Source organism: Antechinus flavipes, chromosome 5, assembly GCF_016432865.1.
Source record: "Antechinus flavipes isolate AdamAnt ecotype Samford, QLD, Australia chromosome 5, AdamAnt_v2, whole genome shotgun sequence".
Classification (NCBI taxonomy): domain Eukaryota; kingdom Metazoa; phylum Chordata; class Mammalia; order Dasyuromorphia; family Dasyuridae; genus Antechinus; species Antechinus flavipes.
The window spans coordinates 204,230,556-204,256,324 of record NC_067402.1 but is presented as its reverse complement, the minus strand read 5'-3'; the positions used below and the strand labels follow the sequence as shown (position 1 = coordinate 204,256,324).

General features: G+C 33.1%; 1 protein-coding gene across 11 annotated transcripts in view; it reads left to right on the top strand.

The window, feature by feature from the left end:
* The window catches only part of PPHLN1 (periphilin 1), a 190,818-nt gene that overhangs the window by 16,827 nt on the left and 148,222 nt on the right, over positions 1-25,769 (top strand). For 8 of the 11 annotated variants that reach the window (XR_007947684.1, XM_051961726.1, XM_051961723.1 and 5 more), the window contains exon 4: positions 21,498-21,665. The exons of the other annotated variants lie outside the window; for them this stretch is intronic. Coding sequence is in view for 7 of the 8 variants with exons in the window: in XM_051961726.1 (XP_051817686.1) it covers positions 21,498-21,665 (168 nt within the window). In the remaining variant the exon portion in view is untranslated. The remainder of the gene's footprint in view (positions 1-21,497; positions 21,666-25,769) is intronic. 11 annotated transcript variants of the gene reach the window in all.

Sequence of the window (25,769 nt, the reverse complement as noted above, 5' to 3'; positions counted from 1 at the left end):
ACCTACTACTTTATTTTTCAAAGGAGGCATATTAGTAAAAGTCCCTGGGATTAAAAAGAAAAAGTTGAATAATAGGTATTAGCTTACTTTTCCACTGGAAATAAAGCTTTCAAACATGAAACATGTCTTCTATATAGTGTGAATGTGAGCACTAATGACTTATGTTTGTATAATCCTTCAGAATTTACATAGTGTTTTCATCACAGTTGTTCTGTGAGGCAGGTTGTTTAAGTATTGTTATTTCCATTTTACAGATTAGAAAACTGACATTTGGAGAGGTTGTGCCTTGTTCCATTTGACAAATGAAGTTTTCCCAGAGACAGTTTCTGAGTAATTAATAATAAGTTAGCAAATATTTAATAAAATGAAGTCAGTGGCACTCTGGAAATCAAAGATGAACCTTGGTTAATATTGAATGCTCAGAAAACTTTGGGAAAAGAGCATGTATCTGAGGGTAGAAATCAACTTTTGATTGATTTAACAATTAGGGACGGGGTGGAGAAAGGTGGGTTGAAGGCTTCAGCTCTTCTTGCTGAGGACATGAGGAGGTTCAGTTACCTCTACCTGTTTATACAAAAGTATCCATATCTACTCAGTCAGTGAACAATGGTGGGGTGAGAGTGCCATCTGGATAAGATTATAAGTTAGGTCTTCTAGTTGGGGTCCCACCAAAGATAAAAAAATATGTATCCTGAGGATTTGGACAATCATCCATCAGCAATGCCCTTTGGAAGACTGACTGACTAAGCTATGGGGAACTGGTTTCTGAATGAGGAAAAAAGGGAAAACTATGGCTATTAATAAAAGAGAGAAATAATAATTCTTTTTACCCAGAGTGTAAAATAAGTAACAAGGATATGAGAATGGCACATCAGATAAACCCTGTGGGTATAGTTTACCTAGATTTTAACAAAATATGTGATGATTTATCTGAGTAAAAACGGAGAAATGATTGTGTCCTCAGGCAAATTCTGAATTACTTGAAAGCCTGGGTCCAAAGAATCCAAATGTCTGTAATGATATATATCTGGCTAACTATTTATTTATTTACGTCATTTTAGAAGATTTCCAGCAGAATGTTCTAAGGCTGTGTGATTATCCTGTATTGATTAACATTTTTGTCACTGATAGGGATAATGAAAGAGATGGAATATCTATCAAATTTCCAGATGTCACAAAGCTGTGATGGGTAACTAACCTCTTTCAGGATTTTACTCTGCAAGTTAATATCTAGTATTCAAAATTATCTTGATAATGTAGAATACTAAATATAGTATAAGAAGACATTTTAATAGAGATATAGAATTTTACATTTGGGTGCCAGAAATCAACTTCGCAAGTATAAAATTGGATAGGTATTTTTCCACAACATTTTTCCTGGAAAAGATGTAATCTTTTCACTGTACTAAAAGCTGTGAATATGACCTGAGAGTGATGTGAAACTAAGAAAACAACTTCAGTCTTAGACTACATTAAGAGAAGAATTAGTGTCCAGAGTTGGAGAGATGATTGTTTCATTGTTCTCTGTCTTGGTCAGACCACTTCTGGATTATTAAAATTGTTTTTAGACTCCATGTTTTAGGAAGGTATTATTATATACTATAACTGTCTTCAAATAATGGAGGTGAAGGAAATTAAACTTTTATAGTATTAAAACTAATTGTTTTTCAAAAATCTGATAGAGTTTGCTTGTAATTCCATCTATTTCTAATGATTTTTTCTGAGTAACTCTTTATATTGCTTAATATTTTTTTGGAGATAATCTATTTAAGTCCTCATGTTAATTTGAGCAGCAGTTTAATTTTTATAAATATGTATTTCATTTAGATTATAAGTTTTTTGGCATATTGAAATAGTTTTTGATGTAATAAAATATCTTCTGATAATTTTTGTTATTGCAGTGGTTGCTTAGTCACTTTATTTTAGAAATAGGCAATTTGATTTTCTTTTTAAAAATCCTGGTGATTTTTTTGCATTGTTCTTGTCATATTCCCAGTAAACTAGTTTTATTTATAACTTTTTTTTTAGTTTTCAGTTTTTTTAATCTCTAATTTTCAATATTTTTTCATTAGGTTCTTAATTGGGATTTAAAAAATTTATTATTTTTTATAATTTAAAAAAAATTTAGTTTTTTGCAATATGTTGATTTTTTATTGAATAATGTTTTACATATATACATGTAAACACATGCATATATGCGCATACACATTTATACATACATTTCCCCTAAAGATTATTTTGGTAGCATCTCTAAAATTTTTAGCATGTTATCTTATTTGTTGCCCTTATATTTAAGGAAATTTTCAGGGTGTTTTTTTTTTTTTTTTTTTTTTTGTTCCATCCATTCTTTTGGATTTATTTTGATTTCAGTAATTTTAAATTTTTGCTACTCAGTCCATTTTTTTTGAGTGTGATTTTTGTTGCATTGTGGTTCATAAAAGATGTGTTTAATATTTTTGATTTTTGGCATTTGTTTGTAAGGTTTCCTAATTCATGGTCAATTTTTGCAAAAGTACCATAAAAAACTGGGAAATATGACTAGTTTTATTAATTTTCATAAATTTTCTGGTCTGTCACATCTAACTTTTCTGAAATTCCATTCAACACCTTACCTTTTTTCTTGTTTTTTATTTGTTTGTTTTATTTTGTTTTCATTTATCATGATTTAAATGAATTAAATTGAAATTTTCCACCATTATAATTTTACTAGTCTGAAGTATAGGGTGCTCAGGGAAAACTAGTACCTCTGGTATGAGAGCTGCCTGAAAAGGACTGCTTTCTGCTTTCGTGTGTATCTGATTCTCCCAAATCCCATCTATGACTCCAAGAAACTGTAGCATACATAGCTGTCCCTCATTGGTTTAAGCAAATAAGCTAACCCAAGTTGAGGGTAACTGAGGGGTCTCAAACTCTTCAGTAACTTGGAGGGACCGGTAATAAACAATTTTACATTTAAGAGGTAAACAGTTTGACCTTATTGAGTCTTTAATTGGTCTTTAATGTTTGCCTTACATTTCTCTTGAATCTTATATGTTGAATTTTCCATTGAGTCTTTTTGTCTCAAAAACCTGAAAGTCAGTTCACTAAAAGTATTTGTCTTTTTTATAATTCAAGATTATACTCAATTTTTCTGGGTAAGCTATTCTTGATGACAATTGTAGCTCTTTTGTTCTTCAGAATATAATGTTGCAGAACCTATGGTTTTTTAATATAGAAGCTGCTAGGTCTTATGTGATCCTGATTGTAAATTCACAGTATTTAATTTTTTTTCCCCCTCTTTTTGCTTGTAATACTTACTTCTGGGATCTTTGAAACTTGCATATGATATTTCTATAAGTTTTCCTCCTGGAATTTCTGGTGGACTTTTTCCATTTCTGTTTTGCTTTCTTAATTTAGATTTTTCAGGATTAATTTCCTTAATAAATTTGTCTTAAAATTCTTTTTTTTTATTATAATTTTAAGGTAATCCAACAATCCTTAATACTATGTTTTCTTGATCTGATTTCTGGATCAATTGTTTTATTATTTCTTGGTGTGTTACAATGTCATTAGCTTTCTCTTGCCCAAATCTAATTTTCAGGGAGTTATTTTCATCTTAAAGTTTTTACCTTTTTTTTTCTAATTGGTTAACTTTCTTTTCATAATTTTCTTGATTTCCTTGGAAGTTCTAATTTTCCCCTAATTTTTCTTCAGTCTTACTTATTTGATTTTTGAAGTCCTTTTTAAGTTCCTGAGAACTCTTTTTGGGCTTAGGATAATTTGATATTTTTCTTTGAAGTGGGATTGGCCTTTTAAACTTTACTCTCTTCTACTGCATACCTCTCAGATTGGCTAAGATGACAGGAAAAATATAATGATGAATGTTGGAGGGGATGCCAGAAAACTGGGACACTGATGCATTGTTGGTAGAGTTGTGAACGAATCCAACTATTCTGGAGAGCAATCTAGAATTATGCCTAAAAAGTTATCAAACTGTGCATACCCTTTGATCCAGCAGTGTTACTTCTGAGCTTATATCCCAAAGAAATACTAAAGAAGGGAAAGGGATCTGTATGTGCCAAAATGTTTGTGGCAGCCCTGTTTGTAGTGGCTAGAAACTGGAAATTGAATGGATGCCCATCAATTGGAGAATGGCTGGGTAAATTGTGGTATATGAATGTTATGGAATATTATTATTCTGTAAGAAATGACCAGCAGGATGAATACAGAGAGGCTTGGAGAGACTTACATGAACTGATGCTAAGTGAAATGAGCAGAACCAGAAGATCATTATACACTTCAACAACGATATTGTATGAGGATGTATTCTGATGGAAGTGGATTTCTTTGACAAAGAGACCTAACTCAGTTTCAATTGATAAATGATGGACAGAAGCAGCTATACCCAAAGAAAGAATACTGGGAAATGAATGTGAACTATTTGCATTTTTGTTTTTCTTCCCGGGTTATTTTTACCTTCAGAATCCAATTCTCCCTGTGCAACAAGAGAACTGTTCAGTTCTGCAAACATATATTGTATCTAGGATATACTGCAACATATCTAACATATATAGGACTGCTTGCCATCTAGGGGAGAGGGTGGAGGGAGGGAAGGAAAAAATCGGAACAGAAACGAGTGCAAGGGATAATGTTGTAAAAAAATTACCCTGGCATGGATTCTGTCAATATAAAGTTATTATTAAATAAAATAAAATATTAAAAAAAGAGAGAAATTTAAAAAAATAAACTTCACTATCTTCTTTGGAGCCTGTAGTCAGATCTTTCCTAATCCCCATAACAGTTTTTGTTATCATTAGATTATTTCTCTTGTGTTTACTCATTTTTAGTTTTCATTTTGTTTTATTTTTAGCTGCTTATTGTAATAAAGTTCTAGTCTCAAAGTATGGGGAATGTGTCCCAGATCTCAGGTCCTTCTTATTGTTAATTTCTGAGTTCTACAGCAACCTCAGGCACTCCTCTCCATCCCTAAGTCATATCTAGGGCCCCCGCCATGCTGTCCCACAAATACTCTTGCTCTTTGCAGTCCTTTCTTCCCAGGCTGGAAACTTCAACTCTCACTCTGCCTTGGAAATGAAAGTAGGGGCTTTGCTCTCTCACAAGTGACTATAGCCAGCAGGATCTCTGTCCCTCTGCTACCATAATCACCAGATCTGTGCTCCCTCCTTCTCACCAGTGTCATACCTTGAAATTATGTCTGGTTAGCACAGCTGGGGCTGGCATCTTATGACTGCAGTGGGATATGCAGTCTTTTTCTATTCAGCTGTTCTACTCCTACACAATCCATAAGGTAAATATTTCTGAAGCCTAGTTAGCCTTCTGACTCATGCTTCCAGGGCTTGTTTTGTTGATTTAGTAGAGTCTGCCTGGAGATATTTTCACTTTACTCAGGTCAAACCTCTATTCCTGAAGGGTAGATCTCTCCTGAGTTCCTCTCAAGTTGTCTTAAGAGGACAACTGCTTTACCACAAATTTATTTTTGTTGCTCTATGTTTTACTTTGAGATAATGTTCTATTTTGGTTCTGGAGGAAATTTTAGAACCTGGAATAATTCTTGATCAAGAAATTACAATAGCTTTCACAAAGGTGATTCCATTTAACATTGGCATATGGAATGTGCATGCTTTTATACAATATATAATCCAGTTTGAAAGACAAACTGCTCTTATGCAAAAGAACTCAGCAGATATCACATCCAAATAACAACTCTGGTGAAATAATACTGAAATCCAGTATACCAAAATTGGAGTTGCTCACATGTTTTTCTGAAGTGGCTACAGTGAAAAGAAGCTCCATGAAGGTGTAGGTTTTATAATAAAAAATAACCTATTCAGCAAGCTTGTATGCCTCCTCAAAGGAACAAATAACAGTCTTATGACATTATGATTGTTACTTGTAGGAAGGTGCTATGTTGCCTTCATCATTGTGTATATTCCCACCATGATGAGCCTTAATGAGGTCAAAAAAATTTTTTTTAAAGATATAGAGACCCTCATCAATGTGCCAAAAAAGAATAAATTTAAAAGTCTAAGTTACTTTAATGCAAGAGTATGTACAAACTACTAGATGTGTCAGGAAATCCTTAGAAGGAATGGTGTCAAGAAGCTTCAATAACAGTAGTCACTTATTATTGAAGACTTGTTTTTGTTTCATGACTTTGCCACTTACCAACATTGTCTTCCATTTACCTAAATGCAATAAATGCTGGATTACCCTCACAGAAAACATTGGCATTTAATGTATTATTATTATAAGGAGAAGATACTAGAAACAAGATGCAAGGCTGTGTGTGGTACAGCATACTAGAGAGATCATGAACTTGTCCTCTCCAAGCTAAATACTTGCATTCAACAAAAGCAGTGGCCCCATGACAAAATAGTACCAAAAAAAACTAAAAGCCAACAAATTAGAATGCTTCTCCCTTTGGGAATAGTTTCTTGCTAATTTCAAGGGAAAACTGAGTCACCAAACACTTGGCAACATTGGAACAGAATAGAAGTGGGCAGCTTTCAGAGATCTGATATACGACTCTGCATTTATTTATCTGGGTCAGAACACTTATAAACAACAACATTGATTTGACTAAAATGATGGGGAAATTCAGAAGTTGCTTGGTGAAGAATGAGAACTCCACAGAGTTTACTGGTAGGATAGTTTGTCTGTCTCTAAGAAGGCAGCATTTAACGCCATCAAAAGTAAAGCTTCAGATGCTTGACTCAGTAAGAAGGCAGAAAAAACAGTTTTATGCCAATAGTAAACAATTCAGAGTGCTTTTATAATGCCCTGAATGCTATTTATGGACCAAGGATCTATGATACAACTCAACTATTCAGCTCTGATGGAACCACATTGATTAGTAGTAGAAATGTGATCCTGGGGAGATGGACTGAACACTTTCATGGTGTTCTCAGAGCATCATCAATCAATGCTGAGGATATTGAATGTTTTCCTAAGGTTGAATTCAGTCTTTCTCTAGCCAAACTTTCTAAATAATAACTTTTTATTTTCAAAAATATATGCGAAGATAGTTTTCAGTTTCCACCTTGCAAAACCTTTCGTTCCAAATTCTCTTCCTTCCCCTCATCCTCTTCCCTAGACAGCAAGTAATCCAATATATTAAGCATGTACAATTCTATACATATTTCCACATTTATCATGTTGCATAAGAAAAGTTAGGTCAAAAAGGAAAAAAAGAGAAAGGAAAAAAAAAGCAAGCAAACAACAAAAAAGGTGAAAATAATATGTTGTAATCCACATTCAGTTACCATAGTCCTCTTTCTGGAAGTAGATGAATCTCTCCATCACACATTTATTGGAATTGGCCTGAATCACCTCATTGTTGAAAAGAGACACATCAATTAGGGTTAATCATCGCATAATCTTGTTATTGCTATGTACAATGTTCTCTTGGTTCTACTTACTTCACTTAGCATCAGTTCATGTAAGTCTCTTTAGACTTCTCTAAAACGAGTGAGATCATTTCTTATAGAACAATATTACATAACATTCATATCCCATAACTTATTCAGCTATTTCCCAGTTGAAAAGAAGCCACTTAGTTTTCAACTCCTTGCCACAACAAAAAGGGCTGCCACAAACATTTTGTATATGTGGGTTCTTTTCCCTTTTTTATGATCTTTTTTGGGATACAGACTCAGAAACACTGATGGATCAAAGGGTATGTACAATTTGATAGCCCTTTGGGCATAATTTCATATTGCTGTCCAGAATGATTTGATCAGTTCACAACTCCACTAACAATGTATTAGTGTCCTAGTTTTTCCACATCCTCTCCAACATTCAACATTATCTTTTCCTGTCATTTTAGCCAATTTGAGAGGTGTGTGGTGGTACCTCAGAGTTGTCTTAATTTGCATTTCTCTGATCAATAATGACATAAAGTATTTTTCCATATGACTAGAAATGGCTTTTATTTTGTCTGAATTTTGTCTGTTCATATCCTTTAACCATTTATCAAGTGGAGAATGGCTTATATTCTTATAAATTTGAGTCAATTCTCTATATCTTTTAGAAATGAGGCCTTTTTCAGAACCCTTGGATGTGAATTTTTTTTTTTTACCAGTTTTCTGCTTCCTTTCTGATTTTTCTGCATAATTTTCTTTGTACAAAACCTTTCAATATAATCAAAATTATTCATTTTGCATTTCATAGTGTTCTTTAGTTCTTCTTTGGCCATAAAGTTCTTCCTTCTCCCATAGATCTAAGAGGTAGACTATCCCTTGTTCTCCTAATTTGCTTATAGTACATATATTTTATGTATAAATCATGGACCTATTTCTACCTTGTTTTGGTGTACAGTATTAGGTGTTGATCAATACATAGTGTCTCCCATACTATTTTACAATTTTCCAAGCAATTTTTGTCAAATAGTGAGTTCTTATACCAGAAGTTGGAGATTTTGGGTTTATCAAACACTAGATTACTATAGTCATCCACTGATCGACTATTCTATTTCTTAGCTAGTATCAAATGGTTTTGATGATTGCTGTCTAGTCATACTTTCAAATGAATAAGTTTTGAATGACATGAGGCTCCTCTCATGTATCAGATTCTGGGTGCTGAATCTATTTCAGCTGAAATTTACAAGGCATAGGGTCTGGTGCTTTTACAAAGGCTGATAGAAATTTTCTTAGGCATATGGCAAGAGGAACTTATTCCCCGGAATTCAAGGATACCTCCATTGTCTATCTCTATAAAAGAAAGGGAAATCAATCATTCTGTGACAAGCACGGAGTGTATATTTTATTCATTGCTGGCAAGAAATTCTTATAAGGGTCCTTTTTAGTGTACTGATCTTTACCCTGGAAGACAATCATTTAATCTGAGAACCAAGGCTAAGGAATGGTTGATGTGGTGTTTTCTGCTCGACAACTCCAGAAGAAATGCTGGAACAGAACAGAAGTCTGTACACAATGTTTGTTAATCTAATGAAAGCTTATGATACTTATCTGTGAGGGCTTGTGGAAAATTATGGCAAAATTTGATTGCCTAGAGAAATTAATAAGTATTGTATGTCAGTTTCATGATGGCATGCTTGCCTGGGTTCTGGGTAATGGACAGTACTCTAAAAGCAATCACCAGTGGAGCGAATTCAATCTCTGTGCTTGCTTCTATGCCTTTTAATCATTGTTCAGCAATGTTGTCAGATGTTTTCAATCCAGGCAAAAATGGCATCAAGGTCAACTATTGCACTGATGGTAAATTATTTAACTTCAAAAGTCAACAGACCAACACCAGAGTGGAGGGAGAGTTGGTGCGTGATTTTTAGTTTGCAGATGATTGTGCACTGAATATAACCTGAGTCTGAAGGTATAACAAAGAATGGATTTTTTTAAACTGCTTTGCACTAATTTTGGCCTAACAACTTTATAAAGCAGACTCTCCACCAACCAATACTACACCATCCATATTTGGGACCATTAATTACAACGGTTTGAGAAATTTTGAATTATGTGGATTAATTCATTTATCTTGGCAGTGTACTTTCCAGTGCTATACACATAGATGCTGAGATTGATGAATGCATTAACCAGAATTAGCTCAGTGCTTGGAATGGTTTGAAGGAAAGAATGAGAAAAAAGAGGTTTTAGGCTGCCTACCAAATTGAAGGTCTACAAAAGTATGCTGACCTCATTGTTGTATCCTTGTGTGAAACCTGAATAGTTTACAAGTGCTGTGCCAGGAATTGAATTGTTTCCATTTTAATTGTCTTAGGAAGATTCTGAAGATCACCTGTTAAGATAAGATATTATTCACTTAAATTCTTTCTTGAGCTAAACTGCCAAATAATCAAACTCTCTTGTAGAGAGCACAACTCATGGACTGGCCACTTTGTTTGAATGCCAAATGTATGTTTATCTTAAAGACTGTTTTATAGATAACTTACAAGGCAAGAACTCACATGGAGATCAGAAGAAAAGATAGAAAGATGCTAACAAGATATCTCTGAAGATTTTGTAATTGATCATGAGATAGGGGAAATACTGGCCTTGAACCACCCAGCATGGTGTGCCATACATGTAAGAAAGAGTATAAATAGCTCTGTGTACAAAACAGAATTGTGGCAGCTCAAAAGAAATGTAAGATGCACAAATTTAGAGACATGTTCACTCCAAATGTTCTATGAGTTAACTTGTGATAGAGCCTTCAGAGTTCATATGAATCTGATCACCCACAGTTAGACACAGAATATTCAATGTATATGTTTGTAAAACTTTGTGTTCCAAATTTTTCTTCTTCTCTCCCTCCCTTACCCCCAAGACAGCAAATAATCTGTTATAGGTTAAAAGTATGCACTTCTTTTAAACATATTTCTATATTTCTCATGTTGTACAAGAAAAATCAGATCAAAAGGGGGAAAAAAAAAACATGAAAAAGACAAAACAAACAAAAGGTAAAAATACTATGCTTTGATCCATATTTAATCTCCATGGTTCTCTTTGGATGCAGATAGCATTTTCCATTCCAAATCTATTGGAATTGCCTTGAATCTCTTCATTGTTGAGAAAAGCCAAATCTTGTTGGAATCTTTACAAACTGTTAAGTCATTAGCATTGATAGAGACAATAATTTTCTAATTTAGCATGGTTCAGTATCATTGATCTGATCTTACAAGGAAATGTTTTGGGCCAGAACCTGAAACAAGGTACTTAGTAGAACTAATTGATACAATGCTTGTGTTCACACCTTTAGAGAGCTCATATAAGAAAGAAGTATTTAAGTACTCATTGGAGTTCACAAGTATGGGAGATTCACAAAGTTAACCGTGTAACTTTGTGAATTCACACCTCCCCTTTTTTTTTTTTTTTTTTTTAAAATAACTTTTTATTGATAGAACCCATGCCATGGTAATTTTTTACAGCATTATCCCTTGCACTCACTTTTGTTCCAATTTTTCTCCTCTCTCCCCTCACCTCCTCCCCCAGATGGCAAGCAGTCCTATACATGTTGAATAGATTACAGTGTCCTAGATACAATATATGTGTGCAGAACCAAACAGTGAGAATTGGATTCAGAAGGTATAAATAACCCGGGAAGAAAAACAAAAATGCAAGCAGTTTATCTTCATTTCCCAGTGTTCTTTCTTTGAATGTAGCTGCTTCTGTCCATCCTTGATCAATTGAAACTGAATTAGCTCTCTTTATCGAAGAGATCCACTTCCATCAGAATACATCCTCAAACAGTATCGTTGTTGAGGTATATAATGATCTCCTGGTTCTGTTCATTTCACTTAGCATCATTTCATGTAAGTCTCACCAGTCCTCTCTGTATTCATCCTGCTGGTCATTCCTTACAGAACGATAATATTCCATAACGTTCCTATACCACAGTTTACTCAACCATTCTCCAATTGATGGGCATCCATTCATTTTCCAGCTTCTAGCCACTACAAACAGGGCTGCCACAAACATTTTGGCACATACAGGTCCCTTTCCCTTCTTTAGTATCTCTTTGGGGTATAAGCCCAGTAGAAACACTGTTGGATCAAAGGGTATACACAGTTTGATAACTTTTTGAGCATAGTTCCAAATTGCTCTCCAGAATGGCTGGATGTATTCACAATTCCACCAACAATGTATCAGTGTCCCTGTTTTCTCACATCCCCTCCAACATTCCACATTATCTTTCCCTGTTATTCTAGCCAATCTGACAGGTGTATAGTAGTATTCTCAGAGTTGTCTTAATTTGCATTTCTCTGATTAATAATGATTTGGAGCATATTTTCATATGTCTATAAATAGTTTCAATTTCTTCATCTGAGAATTGTCTGTTCATATCCTTTGACCATTTATCAATTGGAGAATGGTTTGATTTCTTATAAATTAGAGTCAATTCTCTATATGTTTTGGAAATGAGGCCTTTATCAGAACCTTCCCTTCTAATCTTGTCTGCATTTGTTTTGCTTGTACAAAAACTTTTCAATTTGATATAATCAAAATTTTCTATTTTGTGGTCAATAGTGATCTCTAGTTCTTCTTTGGTCATAAATTCCTTCCTCTTCCACAGGTCTGAGAGGTAAACTATCCTATGCTCTTCCAATTTATTTATAATCTCATCCTTTATGCCTACGTCATGAACCCATTTTGACCTTATCTTGGTGTTCGGTATTAAGTGTGGGTCAATGCCTAGTTTCTGCCATACTAATTTCCAATTTTCCCAGCAATTTTTGTCAAATAATGTGTTCTTATCCCCAAAACTGGGGTCTTTGGGTTTGTCAAACACTTTATTATTAAAGTTATTGGCTGTTTTGTCCTTTGAACCTAACCTATTCCATTGATCAACTAGTCTATTTCTTAGCCAATACCAGATGGTTTAGTAACTGCTGCTTTATAATATAATTTTAAATCTGGTACAGCTAGGCCACCTTCATTTGATTTTTTTTCATTAATTCCCTTGAAATTCTTGACCTTTTATTTTTCCATATGAACTTTGTTATTTTTTCTGGGTTATCAAAACATTTTTTTAGGAGTCTGATTGGTATAGCGCTAAATAAATAGATTAGGTAGTATGGTCATCTTTATTATATTTGCTCGTGCAATCCAAGAGCATTTACTATTTTCAGTTGGTTAGATCAGACTTATTTTGTGTGGAAGGTGTTTTGTAGTTTTACTCATAAAGTTTCTGATTTTCCCTTGGCAGATAGATTCCTAAATATTTTATACAATCAGTAGTTACTTTAAATGGAATTTCTTTTTGTAACTCTAACTGTTGGGTTTTGTTAGTGATGTATAAGAATGCTGATGACTTATGTAGGTTTATTTTGTATCTTGCAACTTTGCTGAAGGTGTGGATTGTTTCTAATAACTTTTTAGTAGAGTCTCTGGGGTTCTCTAAGTATACCATCATATCATCAGCAAAGAGTGATATTTGGTTTCCTCATTGCTTATTCTTATTCCTTTAATCTCTTTCTCAACTCTTATTGCCAAAGCTAGCATTTCTAATACAATATTAAATAGCAGCGGTGATAGTGGGCAACCTTGTTTCACTCCTGATCTTATTGGGAATGGTTGCAGTTTGTCCCCGTTATATATGATGCTTACTCTGCATCTCTTCTAATCTTGACTACATTGGTTTTGTTTGTACGAAATATTTTTAATATTTTCTAAATTATTTGTTTTGCATTTCATAAGTTCTCTAGTTCTTCTTTGGCCTTAAGTTCTTTCAAAGATCTGACAAATGGACTATCTCTGGTTCTCCTAATTTGCTTATAATATCATCTTTTATGTCTAAATCATGAATGCTTAATTTTTGCCTTAATTTTTTTCAGTTTTCCCAGCAGTTTTTGTCAAATAGTTAATTCTTATCCCAGAAGCATGAGTGTTCATATTTATCAAGTACTAAGTTACTACTGTCATTGAGTATTGTGTCTTATGTACTCAGTCTATTCCGTTGATCCACCACTCTGTTTCATAGCCAGTAACAAGTAGTTTAGATGACAGCTGCTTTATAATATAGTTTTAAGTTTGATATGGCTAGGTCATCCATCTTTGCTTTTTTTTTTTTTTTCCTCCTCATTAATTTCCTTGATATTCTTGAACCGTTGTTTTTCCAGATGAATTTGTTATTATTTTTTTTACTCTATAAAGTAATTTTTTAGCAGTTTGATTGTTATGGCATTGAATAAGTAGGCTAATTTAGGTATGATTGTTATTTTTATTATATTAGCTTAGCCTACCCATGAGCAATTGATATTCCTCCAGTTGTTTAGATCTAACTTTATTTGAGACACATTGTATTTCAATCCCAGCTTAGTGATGTCATTTTGGTCTTCTTTGAGACAAAAGACAATAATCACTTTTACTATATATTTCTCCTTGTGCCTCTTTAAACCTTTCCTCTACTAATTTAGATGTTATTCCATTAAATGCATATTTATTTAGTGTTTTATTTTTATTTTTTTAAAAAGTACACATTTATGAATCATGTTGGGAAAGAAAAATCAAACAAAAGGGAAAAACCATGGGAGAGGAAGGAAAAAAAAACAAAAAAAGTGAACATAATTTGCGTTGATTTACATTTAATCTCCATAGTTTTTTTTCTGAATACAGATATTTAGTGTTAATATTAATTTACTATCTATAGTATCTCTCAACAAAATGTAGTTGTTTCTCTTAATTTGTTTTAATTTCCTGTTATTTTGTCTTAGATCATGATAGTTAACTTTTTTTTTGTTTCAAATGAACCATAATAGATTGTGCTCTAGCCTCTTTTAGCTCTGTGAGAATATATATTTCTGGTGTATTTCTTATGGTCAGCATGTTATTAGATTCTCCTTTCTAGTGTTTTTTCCCCCTTTTCTTGTTTTATGAGTTCAATCCATTCACATGCACAATTATTATTGTTAATCATGTTTTCCCCTCCATCTTCTCTACTTTTCCCCCTCCTCCTTTCCTTAAAGTTGGTAAGAATGAAAGATGTATTCACCAGTGACCTAGGTTTGTTGCAGTTTGTTTCTTCTTCCTTACATCTCTTCTTTTTCCCTTGATCAGTGCCCAATTGCAGATTCCTATATTTTTTTCGTTCTTCTTTTAAATCTTTTTTTGAAATCTACCCTGTTGAGAGTTTTCCCTCCCTTCCTCCCTGCAAACAGACTATTTCAATTCAGTTTCTCTCTCACTTATTTTCATCTCTTTTCTTCTAATTTTTTTCTGCTATTTCCTGAAAATACAGAAATTCATTGCTGTGTATATTTATTTGTGTTTTTTATAAAAACTGGATGAGAATGAAGTTGAGTCAATTAATATTCCTGTCCTTTTTGCTTTATGTAATATTCTGCTTGTGTAGCTTAATTATGTGTTCACTACTCTTCCTTTTATCTGTATCCTGTATCTATATTTGTAGCCTATATCTGTAAAAGGCCATGAAAACGGAATAGATTGAAAACTAGGCTATTTGACTTACCCTCTATTAGCTCTCATGACAATATTGTTTTGTTGGAACACATTTTTAATTTCCCCGTGTTAGAATTTAAATATTTAATCTTAATTGGGATTGTATGGTAAATGCTTTTTTTTGTTTCTCTTCAGTCCAGTTTTTCATTTCATAATTTCTTCTTAGTTTTGATTTTTTTATCAGAAAGACTCAGAATAGTCCATTTTTCTCCCTGTAGGATTATATTATATTTTTCCGGGTTAGTTATTTTTTAGTTGTATATATGATTCTTTTGCATTCTGAAACAATGTATTCAACTTGTCTGTATCTATATGATAGGACTTTTTAAATCACTTATGATCCTGACTGCAGTGTTGCTCTTTGTTATTTAAGTTTTTTTTTTTTCTTCATCATATTTTTTTCTTATAATATTCTTGGGAATTTTAATTTTAGTATTTCAGGTAGTGATCAGTGAATTCTTTCTTTTTTCATTATTTTGGTTTTAAAAGATTTGGACAATTTTATATTTCTTGAAATTTGATATTGAAAATAATTTTTATTTTTTTTACTCTTTAATTTCTTTTAGAACTTCGAGTTGGGCTTGTGCCTAAGCTGTGTTTTTAATTAAATATTTGCTTGTAGATATCTTGTAGGCTTTCTTTTTCTTTGGTTTTGTCTTGAACACCACCCCTGTTATTAGGAAAACAATTTTTATTTTTACTTTGTTCTTTAACCTTGTTTTTTGAATTTAGACTTCATGTTAGGATTGAATTCCATATATTTCTGGTGGGAATGTCTGGACTGACCTTGTATCCTTTTGCATCTTGCTTCTCATTTCTTGAAATTACAAGTGCTGCTTTATTCTCGAATCTGAAAGGATTATCTCTCAACTGGTTATTGTGTGATTAATCTCTCAACTATCCCATATTTCTGTGTTCTGTAAAAGATAAATCTCTTTTGCATTTCTGGCTAGACATACCTAGTATCCCCAGAGCTTTCTTTTTATCTCTCACTGCCCATTTTGCCTGGAAAAAATGAATACTTATGTTGTGTGTTTTTCCCCCCCTGTAATTCTTGACCTATACTTAATCTTAATTTTTAGTTTAAAAAAATTGAACAAGAGTGATAGAAAATTTTGAACAATATTTTCCTAGGAAACCATAAAACCCATTTTAATCTGTAGAGACTTTGGCATGAAGCTCAGATAAGTGAAATCATTCTAAGAGAATAATAGATAAAACTAGAAGGTAAAGAGTAAATAGAAACAAAAGAGAAGACATATCTCAGAGTTTTTTAATTGAATATCAGCAATGATGAATATCATTAGAGATGATATTAGACCATATTTTGAACCCTGCCATCTTAAGTACTTGAGGTATCATGTGAAGAGTTGCAATGACATTTTAATAGTATTAATTCCTAGGTTCCTGTCACATAGGCTTGTCTAGCTTCTCCCTCCACCCTTTTCAAAGATTTGTTAACTATAGGAAATAGCCTGTTATTTAAAAAAACTAAAATTAATAGTATTTTTTCCCAATTATATGTAAATACAGTTTTCAACATTGATTTTTTGGGGAAAGATTTTGAATTTTAGATTTTTCTCCTTCCCTTTTCTCCCTTCTCTCCAAGACAGCAGGCAGTCTGATATATGTTATACATGTGCAATAAATAATGTAAAATACTTCCACATTAGTCATGTTGGGAAAGAAGAAACAGACCAAAAGGAAAATAAAACAAATTTTTAAAATTGAAAACCATTCTAGTAAATAACTGGTTAAAAAGGTGATATCTCTGCTAGTCATTACAATGGGAATATATTCTCATTAATGATAGTAGTTCAGTGATACTGGGACTCGAATTATATAAGTAGTAGTCAGTAAAATTTTAGAATATGAATTCGAGTGACTTGATCTGACCAAATATGTGTGAGGGAAAAAAAAAATCCATCCTGGAGGCAGTATGGGTTTAAAAGCACTTGATTTTCTTTTTATTTTAAAAAGATATATTTTTTCATTATTCTGAATTTAACAAAAACCAAGAAACACTAATTTTCTATGTAGAGTCACTCCTATTTCTGTTGTATGGGAAAATATTGTAAACATTGTAAAAGTATCTCTGGATCAAATGGTATATACAATGACTTTTTTTGTATAATTAGTCAGATTACTTTTCACAATGTTTGAAACAACTTGTGTGTTCTCTCTTCACATATCCCTTTAATAATTGTCATTTTCTTTTTTTTTCTTTTTCTTTTGATTTGTTAGTCAGAGATAGACTTTCAGAGTTATTTTAATTTGCATTTATTAATTTGGAGGATTTTTTTATATGACTAGTTGATAACATGGTTATCTTCCCTTTAGAATTTACTGTTCATTTCTTTGACTATTAAATATTGGGCAACATTTTTTCTTTCTGTTCCGTCTATACCTTACAAATGAGAAAACCTTTATACAAAAATTTTTGCCAATTGAAGTATTTCCTTTCTATTTTTTTTTTTTTTTGCATTGATTTTGTTTGTGTAGAAGTTTTTTAATTACATGTAATCAAAAATTATCCATTTTATTTCTGGTAATCCCTTTTATCTCCCTTTTTTGATATCAAAAGTAATTTTTTTTTTTTAACTCTTTAATTTCTCTTAGAAGTTCTAGTTGGGCTTGTGCCTGAGCTGTGTTTTTAATTAAATATTTGCTTGTTTGATCAAGAATTCTTTCTGGATGTATAGCTCTAAAAGTTATTTTCTTCATTTCTTTTTTAATTTGTTTATTTTGTGACTTTTTGTATCTGGGTCATATGTCCATTTGAATAATATTTATAGCATATAGCAAGAACATTGAGTTCTTGAGCTAAATCAGTTTCTGACAAACTGCTTCTTTCTCCTAATACTGAGTCTTTATCCCAGTAGTAGGATTTTAAAAGTCATCCACCAATAGTAATGCTACTTTTTTGCTTCTACATATTATATATTTGATCTTTTGCAGTGATCAATGTTTTAATTTAATAATAAGACTAAATAGTTTTAATGATAGGTAATTTGTAATATAGTTTGGGATCTTTTATGGCCAAGTCTTCTTTCTCCTTCCTAATTTTTTTTTTCATTATTTCCCTTGAAATTCTTGCTATTTTGATTTCTTCAGATGAGTTTTGTTTTTTGTCTCATTTTATAATGAAATCTTTTACTGATTGGTATGGCACAAAATAAAGTTGTTTTATTATTGTTATTACAAGATTGTATTCTTTTAATTTTTATTATATTGCCATGACCTCTTTCTTTTTATATAAAAAAATACTTTGTGGTTTGTCAACAAACACTTATTAATGTTTACTTTGTGCTTGACAGAATACTTAGCATTGGGATACCAAGAAAGGTAAGAACATAGTAACTGTTCTCAAACAGCTTATTTTCTAAAGGGAAAGATAGCATGCAGATAACTGTACATATATAATGTATAAAGTACAGATGGAAAGTAGGTTCAAAAGGAAGGAACCAGTAGTAGATGTGATGGCCTGGGAATTGGGGAAAGCTTCTTGCCAGAATTAGGATTTTGACTGAATCTTCAAATAATCTGGGGAAATCAGGAGGCAGAGATAAGGAGAGAGGGAACATTCTAGGTGTGGGGATAGTCAGTTGTCTTAAAATTCTGAGAGACAAAGTTACTGAGTATTAATAATCAATGTATTAACTAGGCTAGATAGTGTTTTCTCTCAGTAACCAAAGACAAAAATTCAGAGTCTTAGATCATCTTAAATGTACCATGTCTTCCTGACAACATAAATGGGGATGGTATCTTTTTTTGAAGGTAACATTTATCTTATTAAGCTCTGGAGACCCTATCTTATTGAGATCCAAAATTAATCAAAACAGATTGGCGTGGTTTATGTGACTGGCACAAAAAACCAAAGTAGATTGAATAGCTCTTTGCTTAAATTAGGTAAGCAAATACTCCATTGAATTTAGTCATTGGTATTCTTAAACAAAACAATTTTATACTGATATTGGACTCTGTTTTTAGGTTCAAACCTGTCAGAAACAATTTTTATTAATTTATCATCAATCTTGGGGCAGCTAGGTGGTCCACTGGATAGAATATTAGTCCTGGAGTCAGGAGGACCTGAGTTTGAATCCAATTTCAGACTCTTACTCTGGGCAAATCACTTATCAGATTGTCCTCCCTTCTCCCCCCTCCAAAAAAAAAAATTGTCAAATTTTAAGCATTGCTGACTTAGATAGGGGTCCAAACTGTCATATTGCCTGTTGTTCTACAATATGACTGGTCCAAGTTAATTTTTTTACCTTTGTCTTGCCATTGGACTTAAGTGACTCTTGAGGAGAGTGAAGCTGCTGAACTCTGTCTCATTCATACATAATACACAAATCAAGACATCACCTTTATGTTATTGGCCCTCTTTGAAAGGCAGTATGAACAACAGCATATTTTCTCACCATATCAATCTAACCAATAATCTACTGTGGTCAAAATGGTCATTAATCTCCTTGGCCTTATATTTAAGTACGTTTTGTTTATCATTTTAAAGTATAGTAGAAATAATTCAATAAATATGATTATCCTTTTATAAAATTTTTTTTGTGTTTACTCAGAACTTTTTTGTTTCCCATGTTTCATAGTTTACATAAGATATTGCGCTCACAAATAGTCAGAATGTGATATAATTTGAGCTGAGAATCAATGAAACTTGTTATAATTTGGTATAACAGGAGTTGTCAATTTTAAAAAGATAACTATAGAATATATAGAAATATTCTTAGAATCAACATGGAATTAACTTAGCATGGGTTTGTTAAAGAAAACAAGCATCCCTTTGAACTTGATTGAAGTTATTTTAGCCACATAAAACAATGTTAGTTTTTGTTATCCAAATAGATGGTATTTGTGGAAATTAAATTAATATGGGTATAGAAAAATGGTAAGAACAAAATAAATGATTCAAGAATTTTGAGTAGATATCATGAAGTAGATAAACTAATTGTTAGATATTGTAATGTTAAAAAAAAAAACATAGCTTTGTCATTAAACAATCATGGTTTTATTTGCACCTCTGCCTCAACTATGAGCTTCAGTTTTGCCATCTGTAAAATCAGAGTGTTATACCACATGACCTCTAAGTTATACAAAATACTTCCTTCTACTTCTTTGTTTATTGCTATCATATTATTTTTTAAGGTGTTATTTTTCCCCTTACAAATTAGATTTGCTAGGTTCATGCCAATATGACAGATTATTTTCAAATATATATATTTAGTGATATACAATTTTGATTCAATAAAAGTGGTACTTGATGTAGAAGCATCTTAAAATATGTGTGACTATTCCAGCCAGGAAGATCCATCAAGGAGACTGAGAAGGAGCAATCAGACAGGTAGGAGAAGAAGGGAGGGGAGAGATGGATTACAAAAATCAAGAGAGGAGAGAGTACTCAGGAAAAGAGTGTGTCAGAGGCTGTACACAGATCATTTAGGATGAAGATTGAGAATATACTATTAGATTTAGAAGTTGAGAGTCCAGTTGTAATTTTGGTGAATAATAGTTTCACTTTGATGAAGCTAGATTGCCAAATCAAATAATGCACTCTGTGACACTGGAGCTTTTTACACATAATAATGTTGAATCATGGTTTGGCAAATTGAGCTACTTGACTTTTGAGGTTTCTTCTAATTTTGTGTTTTTAAGTCTGTAAATTACAGGGGACTTTATCTGGGAATAGAAGTTATTGATTATTTTGACTTGTTGCATTAGTTTTTATTACCAATTTCTGTTCAAATATAAATGTTTAATATCTTAACATATACCTTATACTGATCCCAGAGGAATTATCTTATAGCCTGCTTAAGTCTTCTTAATGTATACACAATACATATATTCACACACATAGTTTTATAGGTTACAACTGGCCACAATGCACAGATTGGTTTTTAGAGAAGAGTTACTGGTAAGTGAAATTGTTAGTATATTGCATGTTCTGAGTTCTATTTTGCCCTGAATTTAGGATATCAATTGAATTCTGAATAGATAAGTTCCAAAGATTCTGATAACATCTTATTTGGAACTCAATTAACTATAAACACCAGGAAGATTTTCCTTTCATGAGTGAAATTAGTGATTTTATTCTTTTAAAAAAATACTGTCATCAAAGCACCATATATCTTTCTTATTTAGTAGCTATTGGGTTTGTAGACTCTAAATTTATAGCAAACTAGGAATACTTTAAGGTAATAACCACTAATTTTGTAGAAGTTCAGAGATGTCCAGTTTGATGTATAAATTATGAACTTTTTACTTAACCTTTTCGCCAGTCTTTTGAAATAAAATTTAACTCAATTATATTTAGAGAGAGCTATTTATAGTTTTTCTAAATACTTTCTTTAGCTTATCTACATTAATGGAGACAAGAACTGCCATAGTTTTTAATAGCTTTTTTTCACTGAATAGCTTGCTGAAAAAGTCTTCTAAAGACTTTATAGTGTTAGGTTTAATAAGAAATCTTTTTCAAGTTTACCCACTTTATTTAAAGGAAAAGGCTCCTGTGCTTTTAAAAAAGCCATTCCATTAGTGAAATTAGTGATTTTATATATTTCTTTTTGTCTGTTTTAGGATGACTACCATAGAGTAGTTAATATTATGCCCAAGAAACCACCACTGCTAGACAGACCTGGTGAAGGAAGCTACAGTAGATATGGTTACAGTCATGTTGATTACCGAGAATATGCCGAGGGCCGCAGTTTTTCTCATGATCGAAGAAGTGGTCCATCCCAAAGAGGCGTATGTAAATTCCCCCTCACCCCTGTCACTTTTGTTCTATACTTTAAAAAAAATTGATAGGATGCAATTTTTGACTACTCTGTGGTCATATAGATGGTAAATAAATCTTTCTGGCTTGATGCTTTTTTTAATATGTCTGTTATGTAGAACTAGTGGACAAGAACTGTATAGTCATCTCCTCCTCTTCTCTAGGTGGACAAATGATTTGAATCATCTATTGCTAAAGCACTCAGTTAAAGATACATAGATAGTTCCTGTATATGTGGCAATTCTATAGATAGTTATAATTTTTTGAGCATTTAAGATAAAACAATAGAATTTGTTGGGATTACAGTTGCTGAGAAAGAGTGAGAATGTGTGTGTGTTTTTTCAATCTGGGCTACTTGTTAACTTGAAGAACAAACTATTGTTGTTTTTTTTCTTTAATTCTTTTTTTCTAATCTAGAACCAGAAGCTTAACGCTTCATTGGTAGCTGACAGTCTCTTGGTGTGATTCTTTTCTCCTCTCCTGCGTTCACATATGACACTCCTCTGCTGCTCTTTTTCTTCAGTATCCTTAAGAAATAAAGAATGTGTCAAGATATAAGATTACTTGGTAAACATAACAGTTCTCACTGGATTGAAGAGTAAGTGTTGGGGGGGTGGTAAAGTCTAAGAAGACTGGAAGGGGAAAGCAGGTGGGCTTAAGTTATAAAGGACTTTGAGTGCTAGACAGAAAATTTTGTGTTTGATGTGGGAGGTGATAGGGAGTTGGAGTTGATTGAGTAGAGAGTGACAAGTTCAAACCTAGTTTTAAGAATAGCACTTTTTTTGGCTGAATAGAGGAAGAGATTTGTAAGCAGCTCCTTTGCTATGGGCAATAACTCAGATGTGAGAGGATGAGGGCCTGTATCAGGATGATAACAATATAAGAAGAGAAAAGGGGGCATATTAGAGATGTTGCAGAGGTGAAATTGACTTAGCAACAGATTAGATGTAAGGGCGGGTGAGGAATAGTGAGGAGCTGAGTGTTAGCAAGGTTTTGACTCTGGGGAATTAGGAGGTTGGCAATGCAGTATTTGACAGTAATAGAGATAGTTGGCCACCTTGCTGTTCCATGAATATGATGTTCCATCTCCTTGTTCTGGGAGTTTTCTCTGGAGGCTCTGCCCTAGAATGCTCTCTTTCATGTCTACCTCTTGACTTCTCTAGCTTCCTTCAAGTCCCAGTTAAAATCCTATTTTATACAAGAATACTTTCCCCAAATCCTCTTATGTCTTCTGCTTTCCCACTTTGAATTATTTCCGATTTATCCTGAATGTAGCTTGTTTGTATATATTTGTTTGCTTGTGACTCCCACATTAGATGATAAGCTCCTTGAAGACAGGGACTATCTTTTGCCTCTTTTTTGCATACATAACACTTAGCATAATGCTCAGCATCTTGGCACTTAATAAATGTTTACTAACTGACTTATAAGGCATATTGATAAATTTTAAAGTAATTTATAAAGCATTAGTTTAGATTCATTTTTAAAAGTACATTCCATAATATGCCTTTTTTATTTTGGGGGCACGGGGCGGGGGGGGGGGAGAGATAAGATACCATAAAGGCAAACAATAAAGTACAAAAAGTTTGAGAATTGGTGAATTATATCTTCAGCGAAAACAGATGGTGCAAAATCTGATTCCATTAGTCTAGGTGCTCTTTAGTTAAAAATGGTGTAACTATTCAATTAAGGTCAGATTTTTCAAATCTTTAGAGAGCTGTGTAATCACTAAATCAGTACTTCACTGTTCCTATAAAAGAGATTTATAATTAATAGTAATTAAAAGAAAACTCGTAACCAGTAAATACATAATTCACCATTCATGTGAAATAGATTATTCTGTGTTTATTTCTTTAGCTATACATTGCTGTTTTGAGAAAGTCTAGAAGTAATTATTCCCAAGCATTTGTTATACTGAGGCCTGGAGGTGGTCAGTATGAACAGTGTTGGATTTGAATGGAGTGAAGGAAGATCTGAATCTAATTTTATCTGACTCTTTAATTAGCTATGGGAACTTATAGACAACCTGCCTCCTAGGGTTGTTTTGAGGATAAAATTGTATTACATGTATAAAGCACTTTGCAATTCTTAAAGCACCATATAAATGATAGCTATTATTATTCAGTCATCTTACCTTTTTGTGCTTGTGTATTAAGACCTTATCTTAAGTTACTTAAAAATAAACAAAATTTCGTCTTAAATTGATCTCTTGGGGATTTTTATGTGCTTATATTTTTTTTTTTGTAGAATTTATTTTAGCATTGTAAATGATTAATTCAGGATTGTATTGTTTGTTTAGAGATATTTTATTCTCTCTTCCCCCATCCTCCCAACACATAGTATTTTATCTTTTTCTTAGTGTCATTATTGAGCTTATTCTGATAGTCACTAAATTTTTGTCTTTTTAACTTATTTTAGTAATTGGCAAAAATAATTGTTTTGCAGTTTTTATGCATGTTTAGTTCATAATTTAAGTTGGAGTCTCAAGAACAAATTTGTATTTTTGAGGGAAAAAAGATTAAATTTTTTTTTTTTTTTGCTGAGGCAGTTGGAGTTAAGTGACTTGTCCAGGGTCACATAGCTAGGAAGTGTTAAGTGTCTGAGGTGGATTTGAACTCGGGTCATCATGACTTTAGGACCAGCACTTTGTCCACTGCACCATCTAGCTGTCCCAAAGATTAGTAATTTTAAAAGTATTAATTAAATAGTATTTATTAAATGCTTACATTATGCCAGCCAGTATAATAAATACTTGGGATTTAAAAAAAAAAAAAGAAGGCTAAAAGCAGTTTTTGTTCTCTAGGAGCACATGAAGGAGGCAAGTGGGTATTTTTCCAAAGTTGTCCAGCTTCCATATACTTTATAAGTTTACTTGAATTCTAATGGCATGAGTGAATTAGGAATAGATTTTGACATAACAGTGTATCAAATTATAGTTTTAGGTAGTTGTAAATGCTTGCTTTGCATTTGCTATTGCCAGTCTCTCCTAATTTCTAGGCCCTCAGAGAAATCTGGTCATTGTCTTTTGCAGTGTTTAAACCAATTTTACCAGGCTTACCTCTGTGTCTGAGGTCTTCAGAGACCTTGCCAGTGTTTCATAAGAACAATAGTTTGAACAACACAATAGAGCACTCGAAAGCAGTTGTATGCAAGGTCAGGTCTATATCTTACCCTCTGACCTCTTGTGCACTCTAGTTCCTACTCCCCTCGGAGTTCCCGGTGTAAAAGGTCCAACTTCCTAGTCTTCACTGCTTAAATAGCCTCTATGATGTCACACGCACAGCCAATCAGAGGAGGAGATGCCTCTTGTTAAGATGCGATCTCAATGTGGCCAGAATTCCTGTCCAGGAGGCAGTCTCTGCCCACAGAAATCACTTCTGGGGATCTCAAGCATTATCATTTGTTTACTTCCTGACTGCATTGTACTGTGACTCCTTCTCTTCCTCTAACCCATACAGTTCCCCTCTCTTGTAAAGTGGTCCTAAATTTGCACTCAAGCTAACTTTAGCATCAACAATAGTTCGCTTGATCAACGAGATTACAGAATGTATATAAAAGAACAAAGGCAAACAAAAGTATGACAGTGAGAACTAGGCCCAACAATGGCTATAACCAAGCATGAGTAACATGGTGTTCAACCCATTCAATAGAATCATGTTCAAGGAGGTAGGATGTCAATGAGGCAGGATGTCACACATCTGGTAGTTTCAATTGTGACCTTTTGGTAAAGAAAGCCACAGAGGAAGATATATACAAGCAAAGTCATGTGCTGTAGCACTGCCTCAGTAACTTTGGCAGGTGGGTGTGTTGGTTTTTCATCCATTAATTTAGAGGCATAGTCTTTAAGTGGAAAACAGGGCAAAGCCTCTCCCCAAGCCACCATATGAACAGTGAGTAGCCATGGAAAAGTGCATAAGCCCATTGTCCAATTATCAGTCTTTATGTATTGCATATCACCCAAGAAGGTCTAATTCAGTTGCTACACTGGAGCTGTCTGCTGTCTCTGATGTCACAGTCAGGAGGGACATTGCTGCCGTCAGCGTCTGGAGATCTGCTGACATCTGGAGATCTGCTGA